Raw genomic sequence first — 27,574 nt, forward strand, 5'->3', positions numbered from 1 at the left:
GTTTAATGTGTTTTAGTGTCAGTGACAAATTTCCCGGATCAAAATGATCACAACAAGGACATGCAAACCATTAGTCGGGAAACACTTACGATTCGGAAAATCGCACCTAGTGTATTAAGAAAAGGGCCATAAAGCTGCAAGTACTGCACGTGCAGCAACACTATGAACGGTATTAAAGAACAGGGATTTTTAATGCCTGGCATCTGCGTCAATCGAACAGTGACAGTTCAACAACATGCCAAGATTATCAGAAGTGCAAACATTGTAATAGACTGTTTGCAGGCAGGGGAATCCCGATCAGCTGTAGCCAGGGTTTTCAATGTGGCACCCAGCACCTTCACAAGGCTATGGGATCAGTCAGAATCTCCGACCAGACCTTATAAAACCGTTTAAGAGCAGCATGTCTACGAGCAAGACGTCCTGTTCGAAGCGTTATATTGAGGATCAAGATTTCTCCTTCGTCGAGGGAATGACAGAGCACGGGTCTACAGACGTCGTGGAGAACGTTACGCCGGAAACTGCGTACAGGAAGTGGACAGGTTTGGTGGAGGTAGCGTTATGATGTGGGCGGCTATCTCTCATAATGGCAGGACAGGGTTGGTTGATATCTAGGGCAATCTTACGGCTCAATGATACATTAACGAAATTCTCCTACCACACGTCCCCCCAATTGCAGCCAACGGCAACGGTGTATTCCAACAGGACAACGCTCGACTGCATACAGCACGGATCACAAGAGCCTGTCTACACAACAACAACGTTGATGTTCTCCCTAGCCCTCCAGATCCCCAGATTTGAACCAGATTGAGCACCTGTGGGATGAATTGGATAGACGGCTACGCTGACGTCAACCACGTTGCAACTGTTGACTTTTGCGTTGCAGGCCGAGTGGGCTACCATTTTCCAGGATGTGATTCGCATACTCGTCTCTTCCATGGGCAGGAGATGTCAGGCCGCTATAGATTCCAACGGACCTTCACCTTGGACTTTTCCTATGTACCGATAACTGCGATGACTACAATCACCAAATGTTCTCCCCAAAACATTTTGGCTCAATACCCGTTCGGTTGCTCGTGTAAATGTATTTTCCTACCTCACACAAAACTGGCTTAGCGTTTCTTTTTAAGAAGAGTATATATAATCGATGTTCCACTCGAATAAAATAACATGTAGAAATAGCGCTTCATTCCCGAACGACTTTCAGTCCACAAAAAACATGATAAGCGGAACATTTTTAATTTTCTCGTCAAACACAATGTTTATCTTATCTGCAAAGTTAAGAGATTAACTTGTGGCTGCTCCACTCGTGAACATACCAGTCACTTGATAAGAGTAACACATTCTAGATCTGACAAGACAAAACATCTGTCCTCTATTGATTTCCCTCTTATAACATTGAGCAGATGATGATGATGATGATGATTATGATGATGATGATGGTGATATGTATGTGTGTTTGTTTGTATTTACGCGCCGCACTCAGCCATATGCCAGCTATATCACTGCGGTCTGTAAATATTTGAGTCAACCCAGTGTCTGGCTTCATCAGTAACATCCCGTCTCGTCGGATGCAATGGCAAGCATTCAGGCAAGTCAATGATCATGAGCCTGTGACCAACCGAATCAATGTAGTTGCTTTGTACGTCTAGCCGACGATGAGATTTCTTTCTCTCTCTCTCTCTCTCTCTCTCTCTCTCTCTCTCTCTCTCTCTCTCTCTCTCTCTCACTCTCTCTCTCTCTCTCTCTCTCTCTCTCTCCGAAATCTCCGAAATCTCCGAAATCTCTCTGAAATCTATATCGCACGTATTGAAACGTCCAAGAACTATCCAAGTCACTCCAAACCAAGGTATGTAAGATCGATGGCCATGTCCCGGACAACGGTCAGAGGCGCCAATACCGAGATGACACGCTTCGACCAATGTCCGAAAACTACGTGTTGAGCCGATAACCGATTGAAAACTAGGTTCCGCGCCATACGGTTGTTTTAGCGCCTGATCTGATTTTTTCGATAATTTGTATTATATCTCAGCACACACGCAATTAGGAGAGCAAACCTAATCAACACAGCATTCTCAGTTAAATTGTAGTCGTGCTATTTTACGAAGGCTTCTCTCCGATGTCGAGATACTGTGAACTCCATAACATTCTGTGATAACCTGAGATTGGAATCCAATGTGCTTTATAAGAAATAAGACGGTCGCACGCACGCACGCGTGCTTTTTCTCCTCACCACCTCTGGGAAACGTAAGTATTTCATCCACAGGGGAATCCGCGGACGTTACGTCAGACAGCTTAAACGACGCAACTACAGGTACGTCTAGTTCGGAAGGGGAATCCGAGGACGTTACGTCAGACTGCGATAACGACGCAACTACAGGTACGTCTAGTTCGGTAGGGGAATCCGACGACGTTACGTCAGACTGCGATAACGACGCAACTACATGTACATCTAGTTCAGAAGGGGAATCTGACGACGTTACGTCCGACAGCTTTAACGACGCAACTACAGGTACGTCTTGTTCGGAAGGGGAATCCGAGGAGGTTAAGTCAGAGTGCGATAACGACGCGACTACAGGTACGTCTAGTTCGGTAGGGGAATCCGACGACGTTACGTCAGACAGCTTAAACGACGCAACTACAGGTACGTCTAGTTCGGAAGGGGAATCTGACGACGTTACGTCAGACTGCGATAACGACGCAACTACATGTACATCTAGTTCAGAAGGGGAATCTAACGACGTTACGTCCGAGAGCTTTAACGACGCAACTACAGGTACGTCTTGTTCGGAAGGGGAATCCGAGGACGTTACATCAGACTGCGATAACGACGCAACTACAGGTACGTCTAATTCGGAAGGCGAATCCGAGGACGTTACGTCAGACTGCGATAACGACGCAACTACGTGTACATCTAGTTCAGAAGGGGAATCTGACGACGTTACGTCCGACAGCTTTAACGACGCAACTACAGGTACGCCTATTTCGGAAGGGGAATCCGACGACGTTACGTCAGATTCCAATAACGACGCAACTACATGTGCGTCTAGTTTGGAAGGGGAATCCGAGGACGTTACGTCAGACAGCTTAAACGATGCAACTACAAATGGAAATGTACGTCTAGTTCGGTAGGGGAATCCAAGAACGTTACGTCAGACGGCGATAACCAAACCATAACCCTGACAACCCAAGCCAAAGCATCAACTGGGATAAAGTCAAAAGCCCCCACCACCAACCGCAAAGACTTCAAAATCACAAAAATACAAGAAGCCATCAACATCAAAAGACTCCAACCGTCGATCAACCGTGACCAAGGTTATTTCATACGCCCGGCATACCATCAACTCATCAAAGAATCAAGGCAGTCATAATCCTGCTGTTTATATTAACACAGTTTCTCTTCCCTAAGTCGTGGTTGTCTTCTGTTGTTAACTCGTGGTCTTCTTAGTCGCAGCAGGTGCACCTGTGGTGATGTATTCTCCTCCTCCTTCCACACGGAGGAAGGGGTGGTGGTGTCGTTGTTGGTGTTGTGTTGGTGTTGTTGGTGGTCGTGTCGGTGGTGTTTGTTGCTGGGGTTGGTGTTGTTGTTGTTTGTGGTGTTGGTGTTGATCTTGCTGTTGTTGGTATTGGTGTAGTTGGTGGTGTTAATGGTCGTGGGTGTTGTTGGTGGTCTTGTCGGTGGTGTTATTGCTGGGGTTGGTGGTGTTGTTGATGTTGTTGTTGATGTTGTTGTTTGTGTTGTTGGTGTTGATCTTGCTCTTGTTGGTATTGGTGATGTAGGTGGTGTAAGTGGTCGTGCGTGTTGTTGGTGGTCGTGTTGGTGGTGTTGGTGGTGATGGTGGTGATAGTGTTAGTGGCAGCACATGCATAAGGTTTATACAATGTTTCACATTATGTTACTAAATATGAAACAGCTTATGAGTTATTTCAACCCTCATCTCCCCACGAGTCCAGCTTGTTGCCTTGAAATCGTATTCGGAAACTGTACACATATTCAACAAATGTTATTGAGGAACATTCCGAAATAATATTACAAAATCAGATTATAATGGTTAAAGTTTTCACATCGATTGTCCACATGCATGGGGACAATGTGTAAAGTCCATTTCTGGTGTTCCCCGGCATATTGCTACAAACTGTGTCATCACACGCCCATGCATTTTTTGTTTTGTTTGTTGTTTAACGACACATTCAGCAATTGTCGAGTTATATGACAGCGGTCTATAAATATTCAAATCTTGACCAAGCAATTCAGTGATTGACATCATGAGCATCGATCTACGCAATTTGGATACGATGACAAGCATTATAGCTAGAATGGGGAGAATTATCATTAAACTACCCGCGTGTTATCAAAAATGAGTGGACCATTGTAACTTGATAATGTCCTCATATTGCTTGACTCCCGTTGTTAGGGAGTCAGCTTTGACGTCATCTGATTTGTTCTTCAGTGGCATTCGTTGTTTGTTGATTGCAGTAAATATTTCAAAACCGATATTGATGTTTATATTTATCTGAAAACAAATTCTATCTATTTAAGCTATAATAACGGTAACGCTATTTTTGCTGGTAATAATCATTCGCAGAAGCCCTCCATCTTTTAAACTGTCCTCCTTCGTTCGGCAAATCAGCAAGTTTTAAGTAAAATATTATTTTCAAAACAATAGCTTATCGCAATGTCACTTTCTTTATTTTGTTTGATAAACATATAAAGAAATCCCACTGCTATCCCCTGTCAGCATGCAAAACGAGGCGACAGCATCCATCGATTGGTCAGGTTTGGCGACTTGCCTGATTGTGTGTCGTACCATGTACCATGATAGATTTACGTCGCCCATAAAGATCAAAGTCAGAATAGGTCTGGGGCGGTCGGGTAGTCTAGTGGTTAAAGCGTTGGCTCGTCACGCCGAAGACCCGGGTTCGATTCCCGACATCGGTACAATGTGTGAAGCCCATTTCTGGTGTCCCCCGCCGTGATATTGCTGGAATATTGCTAAAAGCGGCGTAAAACCATACTCACTCACTCAGAATAGGTCTTTATCAACACATGCAAGTTGTGAGAGGCGACTATGCTTGTAAGAGGGGACAAATAGGATTGGATGGTGAGGCTCGCTGACTTGGTTGATGCATGCCATCGTATCCCAATTGCGAAGATGGATGCTCTTGACGCCAATCACTGAATTGTCTGGTCCAGACTCGATTAGTTTACGACCACCATCAGATAGCTGGAATATTGTTGAGTGCGGCGTTAAACAACGAACAAACAAATGAACAAAAAAAACACAAACGTTTTACCTTTTATCTAAATGTTATATACATTTACACATATCACATCAAGATTACAGGTTCAGGGGATTATAGTTGATAGGTGTAGGAGATCATAAGTTAAACTTCTGGTTTTGTGTTGTGTACACACTACACTGTTTACAGAGTGATATTTGTACATACGAAGATGAATGCCTTCTTTCACAGAGAAGACATGTTCGAGTCATGTAGTTGTTCCTGATCAGTAAGGATCTGCAACAAATCTGTGTGTTCATATCACGATCATTGTCACCATCCCGACACCGCCTTGACAATCATTGTCACCATTACGACAGTGCCTTGACAATCAATGTCACCACCACGACAGTGCCTTGACAATCATTGTCATCACCACGACAGCGCCTTGACAATCATTGTCACCATCACGACAGAGCCTTGACAATCATTGTCACCACCACGACAGTGCCTTGACAATCATTGTCATCACGACGACAGCGCCTTGACAATAATTATCACCAACACGACAGTGCCTTGACAATCGTTGTCACCACCACGACAGTGCCTTGACAATAATTGTCACCATCACGACAGCGCCTTGACAATCATTGTCACCGTCCCGACAGTGCCTTGACAATCATTGTCACCATCACGATAGCGTCTTGACAATCATTGTTACCATTACGACAGCCCTTGACAATCATTGTCACCATCCCGAGAGTGCTTTGACAATCATTGTCCCCATCACGACAGCGCCTTGACAATCATTGTCACCATCACGACAGCGCCTTGACAATCATTGTCACCATCACGACAGCGTATTGACAATCATTGTCACCATCACGACAGCCCTTGACAATCATTGTCACTATCACGACAACGCCTTGACAATCATTGTCACCATCACGACAGCCCTTGACAATCATTGTAACTATCACGACAGCCCTTGACAATCATTGTCACCATAATGACAACGCCTTGATAATCATTGTCACTGTCACGACAACGCCTTGACAACCATTGTCACCATCACGACAATGCCTTGACAATCATTGTCCCCATCTCGACAACGCCTTGACAATCATTGCCACCATCACAGCAGCGCCTTGACAATCATTGTCACCATCATGACAACGCCTTGAAAATCATTGTCACCATCACGACAACGCCTTTACAAAATTTGTCACCATCACGACAACGCCCTGATAATCATTGTTTCTTTCACGACAACGCCTTGAGAATCATTGTCACCATCACGACAGCCCTTGATAATCATTGTTACCATAACGACAACGCCTTGACAATCATTGTCACCATCACGACAACGCCTTGACAACAATTGTCACCATCACGACAGCCCTTGACAATCATTGTCACCATCATGACAACGCCTTGACAATCATTGTCACCATCACGACAACGCCTTGACAACCATTGTCACCATCACGATAACGTCTTGACAATCATTGTCACCATCACGATAACGCCTTGACAATCATTGTCACCATCACTACAGCCCTTGACAACCATTGTCACCATCACGACAACGCCTTGACAAAAATTGTCACCATCACGACAACGCCTTAACAATCATTGTCACCATCACGACAGCCCTTGACAACCATTGTCACCATCACGACAGCCCTTGACAATCATTGTCACCATCACGACAGCGCCTTGACAATCATTGTCACCATCACGACAGCGCCTTGACAATCATTGTCACCATCACGACAGCCCTTGACAATCATTGTCACTATCACGACAACGCCTTGACAATCATTGTCACCATCACGACAGCCCTTGACAATCATTGTAATTATCACGACAGCCCTTGACAATCATTGTCACCATAATGACAACGCCTTGATAATCATTGTCACTGTCACGACAACGCCTTGACAACCATTGTCACCATCACGACAATGCCTTGACAATCATTGTCCCCATCTCGACAACGCCTTGACAATCATTGCCACCATCATGGCAGCGCCTTGACAATCATTGTCACCATCATGACAACGCCTTGAAAATCATTGTCACCATCACGACAACGCCTTTACAAAATTTGTCACCATCACGACAACGCCCTGATAATCATTGTTTCCTTCACGACAACGCCTTGAGAATCATTGTCACCATCACGACAGCCCTTGATAATCATTGTTACCATAACGACAACGCCTTGACAATCATTGTCATCATCACGACAACGCCTTGACAACCATTGTCACCATCACGACAACGTCTTGACAATCATTGTCACCATCACGATAACGCCTTGACAAAAATTTTGTCACCATCACGACCGCGCCTCGACAATCATTGTCACTGTCACTACAGCCCTTGACAACCATTGTCACCATCACGACAACGCCTTGACAAAAATTGTCACCATCACGACAACGCCCTGATAATCATTGTTTCCTTCACGACAACGCCTTGAGAATCATTGTCACCATCACGACAGCCCTTGATAATCATTGTTACCATCACGACAACGCCTTGACAATCATTGTCACCATCACGACAACGCCTTGACAACAATTGTCACCATCACGACAGCCCTTGACAATCATTGTCGACATCATGATAACGCCTCGACAATCATTGTCACCATCACGACAACGCCTTGACAGCCATTGTCACCATCACGACAACGTCTTGACAATCATTGTCACAATCACGACAACGCCTTGACAAAAATTGTCACCATCACGACTGCGCCTTAACAATCATTGTCACCATCACGACAGCCCTTGACAACCATTGTCACCATCACGACAGCCCTTGACAATCATTGTCACCATCACGACAGCGCCTTGACAATCATTGTCACCATCACGACAGCGTATTGACAATCATTGTCACCATCACGACAGCCCTTGACAATCATTGTCACCATCACGACAACGCCTGGACAATCATTGTCACCATCACGACAGCCCTTGACAATCATTGTCACTATCACGACAGCCCTTGACAATCATTGTCACCATAATGACAACGCCTTAATAATCATTGTCACCATCACGACAACGCCTTGACAACCATTGTCACCATCACGACAATGCCTTGACAATCATTGTCCCCATCTCGACAACGCCTTGAAAACCATTGCCACCATCACGGCAGCGCCTTGACAAAAATTGTCACCATCACGACAACGCCCTGATAATCATTGTTTCCTTCACGACAACGCCTTGAGAATCATTGTCACCATCACGACAGCCCTTGATAATCATTGTTACCATCACGACAACGCCTTGAAAATCATTGTCACCATCACGACAACGCCTTGACAACAATTGTCACCATCACGACAGCCCTTGACAATCATTGTCACCATCATGACAACGCCTTGACAATCATTGTCACCATCACGACAACGCCTTGACAACCATTGTCACCATCACGACAACGTCTTGACAATCATTGTCACAATCACGACAACGCCTTGACAAAAATTGTCACCATCATGACCGCGCCTTAAAAATCATTGTCACCATCACGACAGCCCTTGACAACCATTGTCACCATCACGACAACGTCTTGACAATCATTGTCACCATCACGATAACGCCTTGACAAAAATTTTGTCACCATCACGACCGCGCCTTAACAATCATTGTCACAAACACGACAGCGTATTGACAATCATTGTCACCATCACGACAGCCCTTGACAATCATTGTCACCATCACGACAACGCCTGGACAATCATTGTCACCATCACGACAGCCCTTGACAATCATTGTCACTATCACGACAGCCCTTGACAATCATTGTCACTATAATGACAACGCCTTAATAATCATTGTCACCATCACGACAACGCCTTGACAACCATTGTCACCATCACGACAATGCCTTGACAATCATTGTCCCCATCTCGACAACGCCTTGAAAATCATTGCCACCATTACGGCAGCGCCTTGACAATCATTGTCACCATCATGACAACGCCTTGAAAATCATTGTCACCATCACGACAACGCCTTGACAAAAAATGTCACCATCACGACAACGCCCTGATAATCATTGTTTTCTTCACGACAACGCCTTGAGAATCATTGTCACCATCACGACAGCCCTTGACAATCATTGTTACCATCACGACAACGCCTTGAAAATCATTGTCACCATCACGACAACGCCTTGACAACAATTGTCACCATCACGACAGCCCTTGACAATCATTGTCACCATCATGACAACGCCTTGACAATCATTGTCACCATCACGACAACGCCTTGACAACCATTGTCACCTCACGACAACGTCTTGACAATCATTGTCACAATCACGACAACGCCTTGACAAAAATTGTCACCATCATGACCGCGCCTTAAAAATCATTGTCACCATCACGACAGCCCTTGACAACCATTGTCACCATCACGACAGCCCTTGACAATCACTGTCACCATCACGACAACGCCTGAACAATCATTGTCACTATCACGACAACGCCTTAACAACCATTGTCACCATCACGACAACGCCTTAACAATCATTGTCCCCATCACGACAACGCCTTGACAATCATTGTCACTATCACGACAGCCCTGGACAATCATTATCACCATCACGAGAGCGCCTTAACAATCATTGCTTTCTTCTCCTCTGTCATGTTGATGTCGCTGCCCACAACAAGTGTCATGCTGACAGTGAGGAGATGTGAGTTATACACCCCGAACATCGGCCACAGTGGCTGACTAGAGTCTACATTGTCTAACGTCGACATCACTTTGTTCTCCTTCACATCAATGAAGACAATCTGCTTCCTGGCGTCATCATATACAACACCGTAATGTAGTGTGTGTGATGGCCCTGCTGTGTTGGGGAGAGTGTCAGGCAGACACAGCACATGCTTCCCCTTCTTCCATGTCTCCCTGCATATCCCGCCGTGTGTAGGACAGTGGGCGACCTGCATGCAGCAGGTGCTGGATCGTGCATTGACACAATGAGCCACGTCCCTCTGCTCCTCCCTGCATACGCCCACCTCCAGGATGAGCTTCCTCCCTGTGAGTGGTTTGTCCAGACTGACCCTGTTCACCACCTCCCAGTACTGGGGACAGCCAGGCCGGGGGAGGGGGGCAGTGCTACATGTGCCCCTGTACTCCTTCAGTCTCCCCTCCCCTGCAGGTCTGGTGTCCGACTTCCTGTTGACCAGGTCTCCTTCTGTGTTGATGTGGACTTTGTCGAGAATGACTCTGCCTTTGTCATACTTCAGATGTATACCTACAACATATGAATGTAGTTTACAAGTGAAAAACACATGAGACAAATTGGGATATTAAAGTTGTACAAAAATATCCAATTGCAAGGAATTCACAGCAAAGTACAATGTACTGACATACAAATAGTGTAATATAATCACAGTGCAGTAGGATGAACATAAAATCTACTGTGTATTGCGTTTTGGTGTATGTGTACTGTAATATATTAACACGAATGTAAAATAAGTTAGTAACAGGTCTGGTGTATGAGTTTCGTCTCTGAAATATTTGCAGTGGAGATTCTGAATTTCTAAAACAAAACGATACACATCGCGCAATAATCACGCAGAGCGCGAATACTCGCGATCACAGTTGTTCACCGTCGTGTAACAGGAACACGAGTGAACGCGGTATAATGAGGAAGAAGCTTAAAATGAGGATGTTGAGATCACAGTGCCACGTGACCTGGTGACGTCATCCGGTAGCTGGTGGAGTATGGTGTTGCACGTTGGAGCACAGGGGGCTGGGTGCTTGGCGATGGGAGACAGGAGATGGACAGCATTTTCAGAACAGGACACAAACAGTCAATAACACAATAAACAATAAGCGACATTACATGTAGTGAACAAGTCATGTTTGAAATATTTCTGGAACATTCTGCTATTATATAATTTGGAGTATGTTATAGTGTTCTTCTGTAAACGAAAAAATGTTGAGACCAAACAGCAATTAAATTAATTGTAAATATACAAATATATTTTGAAATGTCCTCGCGCTTTGCTGTCAGAATATACGTCGTACGGCACGTGCGAAATAGACCAACCGCCCGCCCAGAACGTGCAAGCATGTCCACACCGCTCCAGCCGAGGCGCGTGCTATTTGATTGCTCTCAGTTTCAAAAGCAGATGCCAACTGATGAACAATTGTTGTAAATTTCATTCTAGTCATTTCTGAAAATTGGTATCGAAAACATCACGACAGACATTTGGTTTTGTGAAATTAAGATCAAATGCGCACATGTCATTGCTTGGACTAAATTTAGATTGATTTCTATTGTATCACAGAGAAGGAATTACGAGTGGAAAGAGAACTTTCCCGTTAACTAACTGTGAACACGCATGTTACCCAGAAAATTGACGAGTGACCAGCTGTCGACGAGGACCAATTATCGCTTAGTCTCCGTTACAGCGCGCACGTGATCGCATCTCGTTTTACCTTTGCTCGGTTTCATTAGAAGAGAGAAATATTTATCTACAAATGATAAATAAAAAATACTCCTGTGAATAAATATTTAAAAAAAACCATACAATATAATCACCTTGCTCAAATACAATAGAAGAGACACGCGGGCGGTGTCACGTGACTAACTGACGCGTAAACAAAAATCCAACAACACGATGATGCAATTTCAGTTCTGTCATAGCTTTCTTTCTGTCTGTCATTTTTCCCCAAAAAACAATTCTAAAACCTATTTTAGCCATTTTTCCAAATGTGAATAACCCTGTATATATCGCGAAATCCATGGTACATAGTGTGTAAATCACATTGGTCTACGTCAGTTTGCAGACGACAAATTGATAAAAGCATTTGTTATTAATTGTAACAAATATAAAAACAGCTTGCGATACCAGAGAAAATAAAAAATATAATTTGTAAAACTGAAACGGTGTACTTTATCACGTGGCACGTGCTGTTTAGATGATGGCGATAACTGGTACAGTTTGTCGATGGAAAATTTCTTTTTCCACTGTTTTGACTCCCTGTTCTCGCATTGTAACAGAAAGTTAATGATTTTTTTTCCACTGACAGAAATACGCACATTTGCCCATTTGCAAAGTTTATTGCACAGTTAACTTTGAACGTGGGATATTTCAGAAATAACATGAAAAATGGCGGTAACTGGTCGGTGACCAGTAGGGATAATTTTATTGATTATTATGAAATAGGAAATGTTTTTAATCATTTTTGTCAATGGACGCAAACCCCAATTAGCAAAATATAACCTGTAAATACAAGTCAATAACGCTATTTACTAGAGCTTCGCGATTCTAAAGTCCGGGGTTTAATCCCCGGCCGCGTCATACCAAAAGACGTTAAAAGATGATACTTGTTGTTACCCTGTCTGAGGCTGGACATTAAGGGTCTAAAACAAGGACTGGTCGGCTTGTAGTCAGTACACTGTGTCTGGGTGGGGTATTCATGTTAAACTGCGGCATGGTATCTCAGTGAGCAAGCATATAAATCGGCATCAGTCCGGACTATTACAAGCAGCCTCACACAAGTGCAATAATCTTGGACGCGACGTTAAACCCAATTTCACCTTACCTCACCCAAGACCTATGTCATATTTTACTCATCAGCACTAAGTGCATTTTGTATTTTGAATAATGCCTCATTGATGGTGTGATATTTCAATATTATTTGCTTCAGTTTTCTATGATTGTAACTATACCTATCGCCACGGTCTATGCTCTCCAAAACTGTACATGATGATGAGAAATGTTACAATCAGTCGTCAGAAGAAAACCGCGATTAGCTGTGCAGAGTTGCGTCCATTGGACACGCCAGAAATATGAATGCCAGAGATGGAACAGTTTTTTTAACCAAAACCTAACGCCCCAACACACCCGAAACATCTCACGTGGGTCATGCAGTTCCTCCGTGCACTGGCTAGGGGGTCATTCTTGATTTTGTTAAAATCGCTCCGAGCTCTGTAGTGATATGGGGCAGGATCACTATGACTGCCAGAACGCCACTGCATATTGTCCATACATGTAAGACGGTCACTGGACAGTACTACCGAGATAGCATGCTAGCGACGATAGTAGTTCCGTTTTCGCTTCATGCTAGTCCACGTTTTGCCCTTCAAGACGATGATGCTCGTGCCCACGGTGTACGTATCGTTCATGACTACCTCCAACAGAAAAACATCACAAGATTGCAATGAGCAGCCATGAGTTCTGATCTCTCCCCTTTAACGCATAATCCGGGGACGTGTACGCCAACGTCAACGGCTGCCGTTAACCGAATTGGGCCAGCCGCTGCAGATTAATTGACAAGAATCCCACAAATTGTCATTGGGAGATTGATTCGGACCTTGTCGAGCATAAACGAAAGTTTAACCAGACGTTTGGCATAACTCATTATTGATCAAGTCATCTCAAACGTTTATGTTTTTTTACCACACACGCATGTCGCCTTCCTTGATTGTTTGTACCCTTACAATGCACTGCCATCATGTTCTGTTGATTGGTATGTTACACCTAGTCCTTCCTATGTCGCATCCATTCATTCAAATCACTCGATACGTCTTGGTATTGTTTGGTAATAATGCTACATACAATGTTTCAAACTCTATTTCGCCTTTAAAATATATTATCGCCAATAGATTGTCCGTTTCACAAGTGGCCGTCCATCCTGTACAAACAAAGGAAGTAATAATAAAAGTCTTAAGATATCGGCAGGTTAGGAGGCGGATGCAAGAACAATGACACAACATACATGCAGAAGTTCCAGTGTCTTAAATCTTAACTTGTGAACCTTGATATCCAAGTATTTGGAGACAAACCGTGTATAAAGAATGTTCAACGTGTTGCAATCGCTGTTTCATTAACCTGGAACGATAATCTGCTTAACACATCACAACACACATTTGTATTCACACGTGAGCACAGGTTATCAAGAACCAATTCTGTGAGACTATATTGTCACCTCTCAGTAATACGGTGTCTTTACCGACACGAGAATATTGATGTACTTGAAGTTATTCACACACGCACAACACCATGCACAACAGGGTTAATGGTAACAATATGACCCATTAAGCGGGTAAACAGTCCACTGTGCCTGTCTGTACATGATACTCACGATCAACACTGACAACTTCATACTGGCTCGTTTGTTTATTTTCTTGAGGCTAATGTTTAAATGATTCTGATATTAAATCTTAAAAGTAGAACGATATTGCACGATATACAGAACATCCCGAGAGTGCATCAAACGTGTAAAAATGTCTGCCTGGCGTTACAGTGATTGCATTGTCTTTCTTCTCTCCAAGGTCCCCATTACGTCGTCTGAGATGGCGGTCGGGTGGCCAAGGTGTTCGCAGTTTGTGTCTCCAATGTCCGTGGTCTGTGATTATTCTTTCAGTCTTTATTTTTCTGCTCATTTCCTCGATAAGTTACAGCTGCAGCGAGAAACACTGTTGGAAACAACTGTCACCACCCATCCCTCCCCCATCCCCCTCACTTCTTTCCTCACTCATTTCTTCATAGCGGGTGCTGAGGCTCGCTGACATAGTTGATGCATGTCATCGTATCCCAATTGCGTGGTGGATCGATGCTCATAATGTCTATAACTGGATTGTCCGATCCAGACTCGATCTCGAATATTTACAGACCGCTGTCATGTTGCTGGAATATTTCAGTCGGTATTTTCCCGCTCATCTCCTCGATAAATTATAGCCTCAGTTGGAAACACTGTTGGAAACCACTGAAACCACTGTCACCCCCAATTCTCCCTGATCATGTTTGTCAGCACCTCATACATGACAACTGCCTAATGCCTGTATCACTATGTCCGTTCCTCCAACACAAGCTGACATGTCGGTATATCACGGAAATACTTTTTAAAGAGGGGTTAAACCCAATTCGCGCATTCACTCTTTTGTGTCACCAAGGCACTGGACTTAAGAATATACTATGTTTGTTTTACTTCTAACTTATTCGTTATAACGAGGCGTGCCAGAATTGTGTGATCTTTGGTTTGATTTCAAAATTAGCCCACAGTATCATTTGTCAGCTCATGGGTTCTTCATCAAAAGGTTGAAGATCTAAGACCTGCATTACTTTGGGGTTTTCACCTATGTTAAGCTGCTACCAAATTGTATAACAGAATTGATTTTTAAAGTGGCGTTAATCACAATATACTCAATCACCCCTCTGGTTAATATTTTTTGTGATACCATAGGCGGGGAGAATGTCTACTTATGGCAACTGTCATTGGTTCACTTTAATGGTAAACATTTCCAAGACGATGATATTGTGGGTAAGATTTGTTATAGCGACCTTTTTCTGCATGAACAAAGGCGAATTACCCTGTAGCCATAAAATATATATGTCTATAATCTTAATTGCAATTACTTAAAATAAGCTAATCCCAATTGTATTGTACGTCGACTGTCAGCCATCCTGAACGAGGTGTGCAACTTTGTCACTCATTATTTACTGTTGTTTATATTTTTTAATTAATCCATGTCTGTTGACCATGGATATGAAATATTTGGACTTGTGAAAAAGAAATATAGCCGCACCCGCAGCCTAGCTAGGGGTAGGTTAGGCGGTCCGTGGCACCAACAGATTGTGCTGCCCTGGCACCTAGTGCTTCTTGTATATGCATATATCTACCTGTCTAAAGCAATGTGTATATACCGCAAGCCTTCAACTCCATGTTATCACTTCCTACAGAGAACCGTACACCGACCCCGTGCATATACGAGTATACAAATAATCATTAATAAAACAACGTCACACCAAAGCGTTGTGAATTAATCATGTAGCAACATTAAGCTGTAATAACTGATGTTGTACACAGTTACCAACGTGTCCTATAAGTTATTAACATGGGCCAGGTAAACAAGCCAATGACACACAAAGACTGCCAGCGCCTGACCTTCATTAACCCAAGCATGAGCCAATTAGCTACTCTATGCCCCTCAATCGTAGTGGGTGTCTAAATGTTCCATACGTGTTGACGTTTAATATTACTTGAACACGGTCTACATCAAAACCTATATCGAAGGAGATACATGATGAAATAATGTACTCACACTTCAGCACCATAGATATGTCTACAACTCCTGACTTCAGCCGATGAACACCGCATTCTCTGGCCACACCTGTAACATCAACATATACATCACCATATATATTTCTGATGAGACAGAGTGTGGGTTTTGCTCTGGAGATGCATGTTTAGTTGTCAAACGTATCTGAGATTATGTGATTAAGAGAGGTTTAAAGACGAAGTGTGATACAAATTTACCAAGTAAGACATCCATGGTTTTTGAGGCTCTCTTCTCTGTGTTTTCCTTCTCCTCAATGCACTGAAAATATAGCATATGTATTATATAACAAAGCACGTGCCTGTCATGGCATCTCATTGGTCTAGGATTTCCAAGACATGTAATTAACGGTTGCAATCAATATCAAGAATTCATGACACTCTCACACAACATATTTGAATAAAATGATAGACGCTGACACGTCTAAAGGTGTGTACATGTTAGGTAATAAAAACAAACCGATTTCAAGCTTCTGATTTCGACATTGAGCTTGTCTGTAAGTGTTTTGAGGCTTTCAATTTGTTTCTCATCTGAAGCAATTTTCGTCTTCAGCTGTGTCAGGTCCTGCGAAAATACAAGCGTTAAATGGTCTGATGACAAAACATAGTTATGACGATTGAGGCAAATTTGCTTTGGATCAACCTGTAGTTGGTCAGTTTGTTGGTCAGTGTGCACGCAAGATTTCATGATATTCCACCACTGACTATACTCACCATTTTGTGTTTCATTTCCAAGTCTGCCATTAAGTCATCGTCAGTCTGAGTATCCTTGTCTGAAACAACAGACAAATAACTCCTGACGATTAACACCGGGAACATGTTATGTGCAGTCTACGAACTTTAAATCTTCAGAAAAAGCATGAGTCTTAGATAGAGAAACACATGAAGAAAAAAGAGGGTCTGTAAACGAAATAGAATGTCACAAGAACCTTGTACCCATACAAAGAATGAATAAAACAACAATGATGTTCAATGTGTATACCTTTTACTGATTCCTCATCCACTTCCCTTGGCAAAATGGCGCCAAACACTGATATGTTTGATTTCAGTGTTGACAAGCCGTTGGTGTTGAAGACAGCTCTAGGTACGACATGTGTTTGAGGCGCAGCAGTTTCTAGATAGTTCCGAGTTATGTCCCCTACATAACTCTCCAGTTCCACGAGGTCTGACTTCGAGGCATAGAGGAGGACTTTGGCGATGTAGTCTAAAGCCCCAGTGCATGTCTTCCATTCTTCTTCACAGGTGGTGAGTTGAGCATGTAGAGTTGCCTTGGTCTCCTTCGTCTGACTTTCAAGATCGATCAGCAGTTCCTTCTCTCTTTGGTCAAGCTGTGATCTCAGAGATTGGAATGTGTGGCTAATAGTTTCTATCAAAGAGTTGTGTGTTCTGTCGGTGGATTCGGTTCCTTGCCTGATGTTCTGCATGTGTGATTGCTGGCGAGCCTGTAACGTTGATAGCTCATTTTTATGATGGTTCAGCTGTTTTGTTACAGTATCAGCAACCACATCCAGCTCTTCAACATCATGGTCTGCGTGATCATCAAGTCTACATCTCGCACAGATTAACTTCTTGCAGCTTTTATCAAACAGATAAAGGAGGTCGTATTTATGGATAATGCAAAAAGCAGGAAAGTTCGAGACAGTCGGTTCCATGCTACCGAAGTTTTGAAGTACATGTTTCTTGGTAAGTTTGACGCTGCTGTGCATGTTCTGGCAGTATTCACAGAGGAACTCTTCACACTCCTGACACCAACACACAGCCTGGTTCCCGTCATCGTCATTTGTACAGAGGAGCTCTGTGGGGCGATGTTTGACTGTGAGGTGGAATATTTCCTTCTGTCTGACTACATCCGTCGGGAGACGTGTGTCTGTGAGGTTGACCTCCCTCTGGCATGTAGAGCATGATATCACACCACCAGCTGCAGATGTCACACACGTCTCACACACAGCGTGTAGACAGGGCAGTAAGTAGGGGACTGGACCTTTCAGGGTAAACTGCTGCTGACAGACCGAACACTTCAGGAAGGCGTCCATTCTGAAAGACAAAAAAATGAAATGAGGGACTAAGAGCTGTTTCCAATCAACGTAGTCACACGCATCAATCAATTTTGTTCTTATCTATCGGGAAACATCTCAGTATGATATAAAACATGCACACAAATAATCATAGTCAGCCTGTGTCATATTTGGCACCATGCCATCATAACATGGCCTGTTCCATTTACAGCACAAAACAGACACGCGTTTCATAGAAGTACGTAAAAAGATCAAGTGTACACAAAGCTATCCAAGATTGTTTACATGTATAAAATTTAAATATTTGAAACATTTGAAATGAAACCCATGCTTGCCGTAAAAGGCGACTGTGCTTGTCGTAAGAGGTGGCTAACGGGATCGGGTGGTCAGACTCGCTGTCATCTTTATCTCAGCTACGTTGATCGATACTCATAATGTCAATCACAGGATTGTTTGGTCTGATGTTTGACAGACAACCGTCATATAGCTAGAATATTGGAATCCGGCGTTAAACAACAAACAAACAAAATATATTGCCCCTTGAGATCCCCTCCCTGTAGCCATCTTCACTCACTTAATATCAACAAAATAATTTAGGATTGATATCACTGGCTAGATAACCGTTTGACACTAACTAATTGCAGCACACGACAATGACGCATATCCTCACTATACATGTGCATGTAGATACGCCATATACACTACATGCCACACTTCCTTCAATCTGCATTCAGGATCACAGAGCGACCACAAATACCATCACAGTAACAACGTGTGCTTCCATTCAGGATATGTCATGTAAGTACAATCAATAGCAGTCTAGTGTTAAGAGGTACATGTTTGCACACAGCGCACGTCAACGGTTATCCGACACGACCGGGGTTTATCTATACACAATATAACAATAGTTAAAGTAGGCCTTGTATGAATAACGACTGCACTCATTGTAAACCGAACGTAGGAATGTGTGGCAGTCAGTCAACACTAATATCCCGTCTACACACTGTATGAATATATATATATATATATAGATACCACCTTCAGCAGCCCTATAGTGTCTTGACATATACATGGAAGATGTGACCCTGATTATCGAACAGGTATCGGTGTGTAGGGGGACAAAGTGAGAGACGAGACACAACACACCTACCTGGACAAGTAACTTCCTTCACTGTTGACACGCAGGTCACTTCCGGGATGTGACGTGATTTTACAAGTGTGTTATATGAGACGTTGTAACACGAGTGGCATGGCCATGAGTGAAAATATTTCCTTGTCACCCGTCACGAGATGAGAGAAACGTAATATTTCACGAGTCACATTAAATATCCTATTTATTTTATACCTTTTGCGTAGTTTTCTCCCGGAAAACTAAATTATTTCATTACAAACGTAAAATTTGAAACGTAAATTTTCCCTACCTACACACCCTTCCTCTGTTAAACACGGCGATACGGTCGAGGGTTTTCTATTATACACTTTAACAGTAAAAGTGGGTCATTACTTGTGTACATGAAGCCCGGCCACGCTGTAAACCGAAAGTAGGAATATGTGGTAGTCAGCTAACACTAACATTCAGGATATATGCAGAACGATTCAAGGTATAAGCACCACCTTCAGCAGCCTGATATACACATGATATATTGACATATACATGGACGTTGTGACCCTGATTATCGAACAGTTGTCTGTGTGTAGGGGAAGAAAGTGAGAGACGTGACACAACACACCTACCTGGACAGGTACCTTCCTTCTCTGACACAAACGTCACTTCCGGGGGATAACGCGGGAACGCTGTCTTATTACAAATATGTCTGAACTGAATTTAATAACAATGTCTATTTCTTTTACGTACCATGCATACCTCTGTAGTTTCGGTATAAAATACATGGATAATGATGTATATATGTCTCTTGTAATCTTACAAAAAGCCTAAATATATCAGCCATTTTACGGATTAAAAATTAAAAGAAGAAAACGCGTAATTTTCTACTGCTGGTGGATATCTTACACATCGTATCTTTTGAAATAAATAAATCTACATTTCAAACATTGTAAGGTCATGTGGTTGCAAATTCATTTCCTCAGTCTTCGTTGAACCAATTTATTATTGCACAAATTACCCAGCCACAGATCACCTTTTGCATACTGTTGCAAGAATGAGTGATGGTTAAATAGACATACATGTAATCACATTTAACAACAGTTCTTTCTACTTTCAGTTTTCAATAAAATAAAACAAACTGGGTGTACCTTATTTGCCCTTAAAAAAAGTCAAACAGATATTCATTTTACATTGTCAAACAGCAGTACACAGGAAGATACTACATGTTTTCATAGAAAGTAGGTGATGGATCTTTGATTAATGTTTTTTTTCAGATTTTGGTAAAACTATCTGAGTGAGTACATGTTCACTGCATACAACTGAGTAACTTTTGTAATTCGCTTTGGATGGTAGATGCAATTCCCTATTTTGACTAGTAGAATATGTTCCCGTGTTGTTTTTTCAGGTAACAATAGACTTGCCTTTGCATGTGTTTGTGATGGGTGACTTCGGTTGAGCAGGATACCCAATCTTTTCATAAACAGCTGGTATTATCTCTATTTCTTGTAATTCATAAACACTTCTTATGATATAGTCGGAATCGTACTTTAGTCGATTAAGATTTCGTTGTTTACACTAAAACCGGCAAGGCCCGCCGAGGCCTGTTTATAGATATCAGGATCAGGGCTAGTTTATGTTCGTTGTTCATGGGATTACAGTTTGCTCTAAATTTGTATTGTTATCCTTCCCGGCGCTCGGCATAAATGGGTTTAGACAATGACTGGTTGACTCGGAGTCAGTATACTGTGTCTGAGTGGTGTATTTATGTTCACTGCATGGCATCCCTGTGAGCACACGCTATTAGCAAAACTAGTACAAGCAGCGATTTACACACGTGCTTGAACGGGATATCTACAACGTTTAAACGTTGCTTTAAACCGATTTCACCTCATATCTAAATATGTATGACTAAGTGTGTTGGGTTTTGGAACTGTCATGGAGCTGTACCACAATGAACAGGGGTGTCAAAAAAGAATAATATAATGATGAAAACATGGTAATAGGTTCACACGTTTATTAATAACAGTTAATTATATCAATAGGTGATAATAAAAGATCAGATAAACCCCATCTGCGTGGGCAAAGATCACTGATTAATTATATCAGAGCAAATACACAAGCGGCTTAGGTAAGCAACTGTATTACAGTAATAAGATGAGAATAGCTAAAACAACACTCTGACAGGGTACCGATCAGATGCGTGGAGAGGCAGTCTCACCCAATTTGTCACACACCTTAAAATCAGAAATGTCACATTTGACTTCTCCCAATGTCCAATGCATGTCCCCAAAGTCGAAACATGGATTTGTCCCGATCATATTCCATTTGATTTGTCAGACACCTTACGAAAATATACGACATAATAAAAAAATAGGCTTCAATAATAGTCATAGACTTTAATAGTCACACAAATAAATTATCAAGGGTCAACCCAATTTCAACATAAATGATTCAAATAATTTAACAAGCGTCAACCCAATTTTACCAGTGTGCTCACAGCATTCAAATACTGCATTGAGTCAACTGGTCTTTGAGTCTACCAAGGCGGTTTTCTATCTCTCGGGAAACTCCGAGGTGGAGGAGCAGTCCAACTTAACACTTTTCATTTTGTCTGCCTTTTCGATTCTCTTCATGATCTCGATAAGACGGAAAATGTTTGGATATCGGCAGGGCAGAGTGGCATTCAGAGGACTGTTTAAACCTTCAAGGCTGTTGTTGGTTCTAGGACCGTATGTCTCATGATGTTTCAACGTTGGGGGAGCGCCACCTGGAGAGAAGGTGACAACACGTACATGAACAAGCTCCGTCGAATTTACTGATTTGAGCTGTTAAAACTACCAACAAAACCTGGTGAGTTACTGTGGTAATTAAGAATAAAATGGGCTGCGATTTGGAGACCTATAGAGGACGTGTTGGATGTTTCCTGGCGACGTATGAGGCATTTATGAGTGACAGAGCAAGACGACGGTCAGTTCAGGACGAACTACAAGACAAGCTACATTGGACAGCTCACTGGAACCGAGCTTGAAAGAAGTAATGGCTGAAATACAAGGTATGGAGAGAGGCATGTCAACTAATTTCGAGAAAATGAGCACGATGATAACTCAAGAAGAGAAAGAGTCTAACCGATGAAAATAGTGACATGCGGGACCAACTTACTAACTTAACTCGTAAAGTGGACATGCTGGATAGCCAGCAGAGATAAAACAATGTCATTGTTTATAATGTCGAGGAGACATTTAGAGAGTAAACAGAGGAGACAGAAAATAAACTGCTCAGTGTGATTGTTGAAAAAATGGAAATACAAGACGAAATAATATTTGAAAGAGTGAGTCGGCTACCAACGAAATCAAGTGGACCAAGGCCAACTCTAGCTATGTTCAGGGCTCCAAAACAGAAAGCCACTATCATAAACCAAGAAAAGAAACTAAAAAGTCATAACATAAGGATCTCCCATTATTATACAGATGCAGTGCGGCGTACTCGACAAACCCTCAAGCCCTTCTTGGAGGAAGCGAGGAAAGAAAGCAAGTTTTCTATTTTGAACCATGACAAACTACAGATATACAATAAACTCTAGAAGCTAGATGCGACTGGTGTGGCCAACCCGGTACTTACATGTGTGAGAACTTTCAAACCTAGAAATCCATAGTCGACGGGAGCACAGTGAAAAACGCAAGTAGGTCAACGCCCTAGCAATACTAATGACACAACTGTTATTAACTGTACAGTGTGGAATATTGGAGGTTTTAGGAAGGAACTGGATATACCCTCATTTATTGACTTTGTCTTCTCTTATGATGTCATAGGACTTGTGGAAACTTTGGCAGGTCAGAATGATATATTTAGTCTTCCTGGATACACACAATACAGCAGAACCAGACAAAAACCCGTTGGTGCTTTTAGAAACTCTGGAGGACTGGAAATAGCACAGATAGCTGTAAGAACATAGCAAGGAGCAAATTGAAGTCAGCTAGGCAATTAGCCCCGACAAGATCAAAGCAATAAGTCCCAAGCAGTAGGCAGATACATATAGAGGTGCCCTGGTCACGGTTCATGACTGGCTGGTGTCTCATGATGTCTCCTGATGCTTCTCGTAGTTTCCTTTGTCGCCAGTTGTTGTTGTTGGTAGACAGGACTTTGGTGGCTTTCCACATAATGTTATGGTTTTTTTTCTTCAGGATGTGTTCGGAAATAGCGGATTTCTGGTCGCGTTTGTTAACAGAAGTCCGATGTTCTTTGAGTTACTTTCCATGCTTTACTTCGTTTACAGTCTGTGATTAAGTAGAATCTTCACATTCGCCAGTTGTTTTTTCTCTCCAAAGAAATGGTACATATACTAAAGCATATGAACATTTGCCACCAAAACAACGATTCATATGGAAAGATGACTTCAAAGATGATTACACTACTAAATCTACGTGCTTCAATTCAACATGATTTTCCTATTTCCAGCTGACTCAACAAAACATTGATAATGCGGCTTCAATGTTTACACACATGATTACAACTTGTGCAAGCACCTGCGGCAGGATTCTCATAACTCGTGCGAACAACAATAGATCAAGGGGAGGCAACTGGTATGACCAGGAATGTCGGGAAGCACGTGCAACCACTAGTCGATGGCTTCGTGCATTTCATTCCAGTAACAGTAAATTTGTCAGACAGCAATACATGTCAGCTCGAAAATATTATAATGAATTATGTATGGAGAAAATGGATGATGCATTTAAAATGTTTGTCTGTGAGCACGACAGTAAACAGTTCTGGTCCATGCTTTGGTGTACACCAGACCATAAGACAAACTCAAACACACCCAAGGACTGGATATGTCACTTCGAGAATCTATTTGGAGGCATGGGTAATATTGATGACTATATTGATTCCTATACAACTATCAACGACTTTCATTATCCGATGAACTTATTAATAATTCGGTTGATGGCTATTCATTTATGGATTCTGATATAACTGAATCTGAACTCTTGGAAGCCACCCATGATATGAAATCTGGAAAATTACCTTGATATTGTGGTTTGCCAATCGGATTTTTTAAAAATATACCCCAACCCTCAATCGAAATGTTATTGAAATTATATAATGTTGTCTTGCGGAAGGGAATTTATCCCGACCAGTGAACACATGGTGCTATCTCGCCTATTTATAAGAAAGGAAGCTCCAATGATCAAGGAAACTATATACCTATCACATTACTGGAAGTTGCAAGGAAAATATTAGAAACATTATCTGTTCTAGATTAACATTATGGGCTGATATTGAGGATAAAATAATAAAGGCGGGTTTTCGGAAAGGATTTCAGACCTCGGATGATATATTTATTTTGAGTACTATAATCCAAAAGTATTTATTTCAGAAACGTGGTCGTTTCTATTGTGCATTCATAGATTTCAAGGCTGCATTTGACTTTGTCTACAGAAATGGTTTATTGTATAAACTTTGGCAAGGTGGGGTTAAAGGTAGACCGTATAGTTTAACAAAAAATATGTACGAACACGTTAAAGCTTGTATTTCAATGGATTCTGGCTGTACATATTTTTTTATATGTAAATATGGCTTGGGGCAGGGATGTCAAATGTCACCTTTTTGTTTTCTTTTTTTTATAAATGATATTGTAGACTTTTTAAGTTCTGATGGACAAAGAGTCACTTTACAAATTGCCTATACATTTAAAACCTTTATGCAAATAGACTGAAAAATGTATTAAATTAATTGATTTGCTTAATCCAATTCTCCTTTGCTTGCAAACAAGAAAACAATCTGATGTCAATCTCTGGCATAAAAGAACTGAAATTGCTAAAACCATTTGTTTGACAAGGGCGTAGAGGCCCAGTGAAGCTTCTGGGCTTACAGTTGGTTCCCAGCAAGAATGTCGGAAGGGGCGACTAAACATTTGTTTGTTTATTCGTTTGTTTGTTGTTTAACGCCACACTCAGCAATATTACAACTATATGACGGCGGTCTGTAAATAATCGAGTCTGGACCAGACAATCCAGTGATTGACATCATGAACATCGATCCACGCAATTGAGATACGATGGTATGCATCAACCAAATCATTGAGTCTGAACACCTGATCCCGTTAGTCGCCTCTTACGCCATGGGTTGCTGAATACATATTCTAATTCAGCTCTTAACGGGTCGCAACCAAATGGATCGGGTTGTCACGTTGGGTAACCTGGCTGATTGCGTGTCGTCGTGTCAAGACGGCGTCGATTGTGGAAGTTTGTTTTGTTCATTGTTTTGACAATTTTCCCAGTATATAACTGTGATCTGTAAATAATAAAGCATTGAACAGATAACTAAATGATTGACATCATGAGCATCGAGGGATGAAACGCAATCAAAAAAGTTATCGAGCCTAACCACCCGAAAGAATAACCCGTGGATGACACGCCCAGAGTTATGGGAAAAACAGTGGATAATATTGAGGCACAAATACATTCAGCACAAACCCTGAAAATCACGAAATGGGCTCTTAAGATGTTCAGCGGTGAGCATCTTTTATTGCTTTTAAGCTATTCCCAATACTGTTAATATTGTTATGGATTCGCTCAAAATGCTAACAATCGTCAATAAAACCTTCTACTCCATGTTAGTACACCCGATATACAGTGATAGAGATCGAACCTACAAAAGTACAATTCTATAACATTCATAAAAATATAGATGAAAACAGCAGATTAAAAAGATGTAATGGCAACATACCTACATCAACCAAATATTTATACTGTTTATTCAGATTGATCCTTCCAAACACATATAATTGGGTTAACATATCTTCAGAAGAGCTTGTCACAAGTCAGCGATCCTTCACTAACTAGACCGAGAACTAAGTCTCAGTCTGATTCCGTTTATCACAAAAAAAAACATGCGGAACATTCGGTCTGCACTCAATAGGCATCTGAGGGTTATCGGTAAAAATATTGACATTGTGAAGGATAATGCATTCCACAAAGCTAATGATTTGTTACATGGTCAACTAAAACAAAATGTCAGAGCTGGCCTGTCCAAACCAACGAAGCATAAGCCGGTTATTGACAAGAGAGATATCGTTAAAATCATAGTATATCTTATTCACGATACCCCAACATGTGTTTTGCAGAAAGTTTGTTTCACATAGCCATTCATTACGTCCCAAGAAGCCTGGAGTCTCACTCTCAGTTGTCCAAAAGTTTGTTCACGTTAAAACTGACGATGAAGACAGAGAATCTCCAACTCTTACCCATGATACAGCAGGAAAAACTAACCATGGGGGTATTGATGATGGTGAAAGCCATGCGGCTGACACACGCATGTATGGGACAGGCACACATAAATGTGATGCAGTCAGTCTGTTCTGTATTCCAGAATCAAATGCAGTTATTGGTGATAATGTGTGGTTCACTCCTAAATCCCTCTCCCAACGCCAATATGGGAACATAATCCGTACAATTTCCAAAGAAGCTGGCTTGATCCGCATCAAAACACTCCACAGTGTCAGGGCTACTGCTATTCAAGCTCCGTTGAATTACGCCACATCGTGTTTATGTCAGGGCACAGGAACGAGGCAAGTGTCAGAAGCTACAACAGAAATTGTACTTCTGACCAACAGTACACAAGGTTAGTTCTGTACTTCGGATCATTGGATTTCAGGAAACCACAAGTCGGCAGCTATCTGCGACGGTTTCACGGCCGGCGTCAGAAGGCGATGATGCACAGCATTCAGCTCCGCATTTGCCAATGTTTCAAAACCTGTCACGGGAGGCCTATTCATCCTGCACCTTCCAGAAGTAGTTTTCACAACTGCCAATTCCACTTTAACTTCGCTGTTAAAAAATAAACTGGCGACACAAATTCCGTCTCGACCGCTCTCCGGAGTTGCAAAGTACTTGCTACACTGTATTAGTGCGCGATTAAACTTCTTTACAGTTTCACCAATGTCTGTTGAAAAATTGTTCTTTAAGTTTTTGGAACTATAGATTATGAAATGTTGCTAAGTGTTAAACTTTATTAAAGGCAAAAACACCGTTCTGTTTATTATGGAATCTATTTAAATGAAACTGTTTTTGTAAGGTGAGTGGATATGTAAACAGGAAGTCGCTAGAGGTCGACTGTGTACTCGTATGAACATG

General features: G+C 42.0%; 3 protein-coding genes across 3 annotated transcripts; 2 read left to right on the top strand and 1 right to left on the bottom strand.

Annotated features, from left to right (window-relative positions):
• Positions 1-400: 400 nt before the first annotated feature.
• On the top strand, positions 401-3,129 carry LOC139448843 (uncharacterized). Its single transcript, XM_071230368.1, has 2 exons — positions 401-539; positions 2,264-3,129. Exons 1-2 carry the CDS (start codon positions 401-403, stop codon positions 3,127-3,129), a joined length of 1,005 nt encoding a protein of 334 aa, XP_071086469.1.
• A 6,718-nt stretch (positions 3,130-9,847) lies between these two features.
• Positions 9,848-19,498, bottom strand: LOC139447311 (E3 ubiquitin-protein ligase TRIM45-like). The gene is made up of 6 exons (XM_071228613.1): positions 19,488-19,498; positions 17,305-18,356; positions 17,037-17,095; positions 16,524-16,584; positions 16,309-16,377; positions 9,848-10,503 (listed from the first exon to the last, which is right to left on the bottom strand). The coding sequence occupies exons 2-6, from the start codon at positions 18,353-18,355 to the stop codon at positions 9,848-9,850; spliced, it is 1,896 nt and encodes a 631-aa protein (XP_071084714.1). The 5' UTR covers position 18,356; positions 19,488-19,498.
• Positions 19,499-26,331: 6,833 nt separating this feature from the next.
• LOC139448844 (uncharacterized) lies at positions 26,332-27,569 on the top strand. The gene is made up of 3 exons (XM_071230369.1): positions 26,332-26,526; positions 26,938-27,062; positions 27,536-27,569. Exons 1-3 carry the CDS (start codon positions 26,332-26,334, stop codon positions 27,567-27,569), a joined length of 354 nt encoding a protein of 117 aa, XP_071086470.1.
• The last annotated feature ends 5 nt before the right edge of the window (positions 27,570-27,574 follow it).

Source organism: Haliotis cracherodii, unplaced genomic scaffold, assembly GCF_022045235.1.
Source record: "Haliotis cracherodii isolate W230 unplaced genomic scaffold, xgHalCrac1.p SCAF_7, whole genome shotgun sequence".
Taxonomy (NCBI): domain Eukaryota; kingdom Metazoa; phylum Mollusca; class Gastropoda; order Lepetellida; family Haliotidae; genus Haliotis; species Haliotis cracherodii.

Bases quoted from the DNA above. Each gene is read 5' to 3' on its own strand.
- LOC139448844 (XM_071230369.1), top strand. From the start codon at position 26,332: ATGCGGAACATTCGGTCTGCACTCAATAGGCATCTGAGGGTTATCGGT. The intron at 26,527-26,937 runs GTATATCTTATT...AACACTCCACAG, and splicing joins GAGATATCGTTAAAATCATA to TGTCAGGGCTACTGCTATTC. The intron at 27,063-27,535 runs GTTAGTTCTGTA...ATATGTAAACAG, and splicing joins TCTGACCAACAGTACACAAG to GAAGTCGCTAGAGGTCGACT.
- LOC139447311 (XM_071228613.1), bottom strand. From the start codon at position 18,355: ATGGACGCCTTCCTGAAGTGTTCGGTCTGTCAGCAGCAGTTTACCCTG. The intron at 17,096-17,304 runs GTATACACATTG...CTGTTGTTTCAG, and splicing joins GGATGAGGAATCAGTAAAAG to ACAAGGATACTCAGACTGAC. The intron at 16,585-17,036 runs GTGAGTATAGTC...CTATATTTTCAG, and splicing joins TGGAAATGAAACACAAAATG to TGCATTGAGGAGAAGGAAAA.
- LOC139448843 (XM_071230368.1), top strand. From the start codon at position 401: ATGTCTACGAGCAAGACGTCCTGTTCGAAGCGTTATATTGAGGATCAA. The intron at 540-2,263 runs GTTTGGTGGAGG...TTTCATCCACAG, and splicing joins TGCGTACAGGAAGTGGACAG to GGGAATCCGCGGACGTTACG.